This window comes from Penaeus japonicus, unplaced genomic scaffold (assembly GCF_977035675.1).
Source record: "Penaeus japonicus unplaced genomic scaffold, GWHDUDI00000001_assembly GWHDUDI00000006, whole genome shotgun sequence".
Taxonomy (NCBI): domain Eukaryota; kingdom Metazoa; phylum Arthropoda; class Malacostraca; order Decapoda; family Penaeidae; genus Penaeus; species Penaeus japonicus.
This window is the reverse complement of record NW_028234408.1, coordinates 43,025,903-43,030,902: the sequence shown is the minus strand read 5'-3', so window position 1 is coordinate 43,030,902 and position 5,000 is coordinate 43,025,903. Positions and strand designations below refer to the sequence as shown.

The following is a 5,000-nucleotide window of genomic DNA, read 5'->3' as shown; positions in this document are numbered from 1 at the left end:
ATATTGGTAATAAAAATCATAATGATATGAATAATATAAATAACAATAATAATAATAATAATAATAGTTGTAGTAGGAGTAGTAATAGTAGTAATGATAATAGTAGTAAAAGATGTGGTAGTGGTAGTAGTAGTGGTGGTGGTGGTGATGGTAGTAGTGGTGGTGGTAGTAGTACTAGTAGTAGTGGTGGTGGTGGTAGTACTAGTAGTAGTAGTGGTAGTAGTAGTAATGGTGGTGGTAGTACTAGTAGTAGTAGTAGTTGTGGTGGTGATGATAGTAGTACTAGTAGTAGTAGTGATGGTAGTAGTACTAGTAGTAGTAGTGGTGGTGGTAATAGTACTAGTAGTAGTGGTGGTGCTAGTAGTAGTAGTAGTGGTGGTGGTAGTACTAGTAGTAATAGTAGTGGTGGTGTATTAGTAGTAGTGGTGGTGGTAGTACTAGTAGTAGTAGTAGTAGTAGTAGTGGTGGTGTATTAGTAGTAGTGGTGGTGGTAGTAGTAGTAGTAGTAGTAGTAGTAGTAGTAGTAGTAGTAGTAATAGTAATAGTAGTTGCAGGATCAGCAGTGATAATATCTACAAGAAGAAGTTAACGTTTGTCTTCCTCTACTCCGTGTCCCCTCGTCATTCCAGTTAGAACAATATTCCCGAGCCCATCTTTGCACATGACATGTCCCAGAAAGCTAAGCTGTCTTCGTCGGATAGTTCTCAACAAAATTTCTCTCAGTCCCTGCCTTCTTAAAAACTTCTCCGTTTATAATAAATTCAAGTCCATGATATTCTGAGCATTTTTTTTTTCCTGTAAGAATCCATACCTCTGCAGCCTTAAGTCTTTTCTCCACTGTTGGTGAGATTGGCCAGCATCCAATGTACATGGCGACTAAGCAGCCTCATCTTTATTAGCATGTTTGTTTCCTCGTCTTTCAAGATTTTGCTCAACTTTTGAAAGGAGTCTTTTGCTATGCCTATTCTCCTCTTTATCTCGTTGTCGCACTTCCCATCCGGTCTTACTACCTAAATATCTAAACTTCACATGATTTATTACTTCATCTCCGATTCGGATTTCATCATATTTTGGGGTTATTTAATAGTAACAGTAATAATTTTTTTTTAATCCCAATAACAATAAGAAAATCAACAACAACAAACAAACACGTCCAAGAGACCCCCCCCCTCTCCATCGGAGGGGCACAGCATCTCCCGGCGGTCGCTCTGCCGGAGATGAAAAACGTACCTGCAGGTTCATCACCACGCTTCCGCTCAGCCGCCTTACCTGCAAGAAGAAAAGGAAAACGATCATGTTACCTGCATGTCGGTGCCCAGGTCCGCGGGGAGGAGGGAGGGGGGAGAGGAGGGGGGAACAGCCCTTCGCACGCATGCACCATAGGGGGAGGGGGAGCGAGAAGGGAGGGTAGGAGATAGAGATAGATAGATAGATAGATAGATAGATAGATAGATAGATAAATAGAGAAATTGAAAGAGGAAGAGAAAGAAACAGAGAGAATGCGCGCGCGCGCGTGTGTGTGTATGTGTGTATGTGTGTGCGTGTGTGCGTGTGTGCGTGTGTGCGTGTGTGCGTGTGTGCGTGTGCGTGTGCGTGTGCGTGTGCGTGTGCGTGTGCGTGTGCGTGTGCGTGTGTGTGTGTGTGTGTGTGTGTGTGTGTGTGTGTGTGTGTGTGTTTGTGAGCATATCCATGTGCATGCGTGTGTGTCCTCCCACCCCCACCGACCGTCTTTCTCGCCAGGAGAGAGAGAGAGAAAGAGAAGAGAAAACACAGCATCTCCGCTTGGCTTCCGGGCGACAAGGCATTCCGAGAGGATGCCCCTGGGCTTGGCATGCGGGGAACACTTTACATTCTCTTGATACCACGGACTTTTATTCCAGTACCGGTATGTGTGTTTATAAGCAACATAAACTGCACATAACTAACCGACAAATGCGTTTATTTTTCTATCACTATGTCTATCTAACAGCCTAAATGGCCATCCATCCATCACTATAGCCATATTTAGACACCCACGTAATATATATATATATATATACACAATACATAAGTTCAGATGGATGTATGGGAATTCGGGGATCCAAAGAGTTATGTTATGTTTCCACTGTAACCTGAGAACGTCATGCAGGGAAAGAGTTATATAAGTACATAGGCATTCACATATGTATGAATGTATGGATGTAAGTATGTGTGTTTACAAATATTTATGTTTCAATGCCGTATATTATATCATGTGTTTATATATATAAGTATATTTCTAAATAATACAAATATAAATACATATATACACTCATATTATAAATATAAACACATAAATACATATATACACACATTATATATATATAAATATATATATATATATATATATATATATATATATATATATACACACATATTATAACAGTTTGCCTACTCCTATTAGGACAAAACCGATCGGTTACCGGGATATTACAGACACACACACCCAGATTATCAAATCATGCGGACCACAGCCAAGACAAAGCCATGTTCAAAACACACATCAAATCTCAATGACAATAACAATCATAAACACACAAACAAACGACACGAAAACAAACAAAACAACAACACTGATAACAGAAGCAACCACAAAAACAAAACGCAACACCACCACATTGTTGATACTGACAGCCATGGCGGAGTAAGAGAGTCAATCAACTGTTCAATGCATATAAACCGCATCGGGTACTTCGCCGACGGACACGGAGAGGGGTGGAAGGGGGGGAGGAGAAGAGAGGGGAGCGAGCGAGCGAGCGAGCGAGCGAGAGAGAGAGAGAGAGAGAGAGAGAGAGAGAGAGAGAGAGAGAGAGAGAGAGAGAGAGAGAGAGAGAGAGAGAGAGAGAGAGAGAGAGAGAGAGAGAGAAAGAGAAAGAGAAAGAGAGAGAAAGAGAAGAGGAGAGAAAGAGTGGGGAGAGGAGAGGAAGCATGGGGCGAGGGGAAAGAGAAGGAGAGAGGGGAGAGAGAGAAGAGATAAGAAGAGAGGGGAGAGAGAGAAGAGATAAGAGAGGGGGGAGAAAAGAGAAAAGGGGAAGAGAGAGGAAATAGGAGAGTGGAGACGAGGAAGAAGAGAGGAGGGAAAGAGGAGGGAAAGAGGAGGGAAAGAGGAGGGAAAGAGGAGGGAAAGAGGAGGGAAAGAGAAGGGAGAGGGGAAATACAGAGCAACGCTTTCCCCTCAAGAGGTCAGACAACGAGGCAGAGGAGCGAGCAACATACACCATCCACCGCCACGATGCCGAGGTGTTTGTATCTGTGTGTGTGTACCTGTTGTGATAATGCATATAAGTGTGCGCGTGTTTATCCTCATCTATATATGTGTGTGTCTGCGTGAGTACGTGTTTGTTATATGTTTACACGCTCGTCTTTAGGTGTTTGTTGACTCCCTTTTCAACCGTAAGCACACAGCAAAGCCTCCATCCTTACACGCGAGGCAGTCTACCCAAGGTGCCGTTGAATACTGGATGAGAAGGCGACCCAGCCGTTGCCTCTACTTTTAAAGGGAAGGAGGGAAGGACGGAGGAAGGGAAGGGGAAATCGGAGAGCGACAGAGAGGTAAAATGAGAGAGAGAGAACCGTCACATGATACAGAAATAAGTACCAAAACACCGACGAAATTCGACTTCAACCAAAATACTAGCCTCGAACATACTTCTCCCTATGTAAATATCGTCAAACAAGTCAGCAGACAATGTAACGCCTCTGGCAATTTCCCCCAAGATAAAAATGGAAAATCCGTTCCAACCCAGGCCAAACCCTCTATAAAAAAATAAAAATAAAATAAAATAAATAAATAGAATATTACACAATACAAAACCAAACCAATGTCAGATGTTTTATCAGAGACGACGCAAATATTACGTTTATAAATGGCACAACGACATCCATTGATTTCATGGATCTAAACCCTTAAATCTGGCCTGTCGTGTACTGAACGCTGTTAAAGAGGACATGAGGAGGAAGAGGATGGGGAGAGGGGGGGAGACGCGAGCTGAAAGGGAAGAGGAGAGGAATGGGGGAGAGGAGAGGAAAGGAAAGGGGATAAGCGAGAGAGGAAATGAGAGGAAAGGGAGACGGAAGAGGATACGGAGACGAAAGAGAGAGGGGAGAGGAAAGGGACAGGGGATATGATAGGAGTTCAACGTTCAAAGAGAGAACGAAAGAAAAGTAACTCTCTACCCCCCCCCCCCACAACCCTTATCGAAAATTTCATCCACATTCCAAACAAGAGATGTCCTACTTCGTCAATAAATCAATAAACAAATAACAACAAATAAAAAAGCAAACAAATAAATAATAAAAAAATAAATATAAACATAAGTGGGTTTTATATCAAACACAAAAGTGAATAAAAGCAAATAAAAACATAATGGCAATAAAGGCATGTTCCGCACGTGTAAAAGTTTTGTATTGAAGTCAACCATCGCCCAAAAAAGGTTTCCAGGAAACCCTCGTTGCTGGGACAACATGCAATTTTTCCCCATTAGGCTGTGAGAGGATTTTTAGAGAGAGAGAGAGAGAGAGAGAGAGAGAGAGAGAGAGAGAGAGAGAGAGAGAGAGAGAGAGAGAGAGAGAGAGAGAGAGAGAGAGGGTGAGAAATGTCTTTGAAGACTGCCCATGAGTTGACCCTGGAAGCCGAAAGGTCATTCACGTGATTTTCTTCCTTTGTTCCAAGTCTTCACCACGCTGATCGGTTGAGATTTTCTCTTCTTCCCTCCCCCCTCACACACTCTACCTCTCTACCTCTCTACCTCTCTACCTCTCTCTCTCTCTCTCTCTCTCTCTCTCTCTCTCTCTCTCTCTCTCTCTCTCTCTCTCTCTCTCTCTCCCTCCCCCTCTCCCTCTCTCCTCTCCCTCTCCTCTCTCTCCCTCTCTCCTCTCTCTCTCCCCTCTCTCCCCTCTATCTCTCTCCTCTCTCTCTCCCCTCTCTCCCTCTGTCTCCCTCCCTCTCCCTCTCTCTTCTCCCTTTCCTTCTCTCTCTCTCT

At 43.4% G+C, this 5,000-nt stretch overlaps 1 protein-coding gene across 1 annotated transcript in view; it reads right to left on the bottom strand.

The window, feature by feature from the left end:
* Window positions 1-5,000, bottom strand: part of cyst (rho guanine nucleotide exchange factor 18 cysts) — a 260,770-nt gene that overhangs the window by 191,472 nt on the left and 64,298 nt on the right. The window contains exon 3 of the mRNA XM_086537517.1: window positions 1,231-1,269. Coding sequence (XP_086393643.1) covers window positions 1,231-1,269 — 39 coding nt within the window. The remainder of the gene's footprint in view (window positions 1-1,230; window positions 1,270-5,000) is intronic.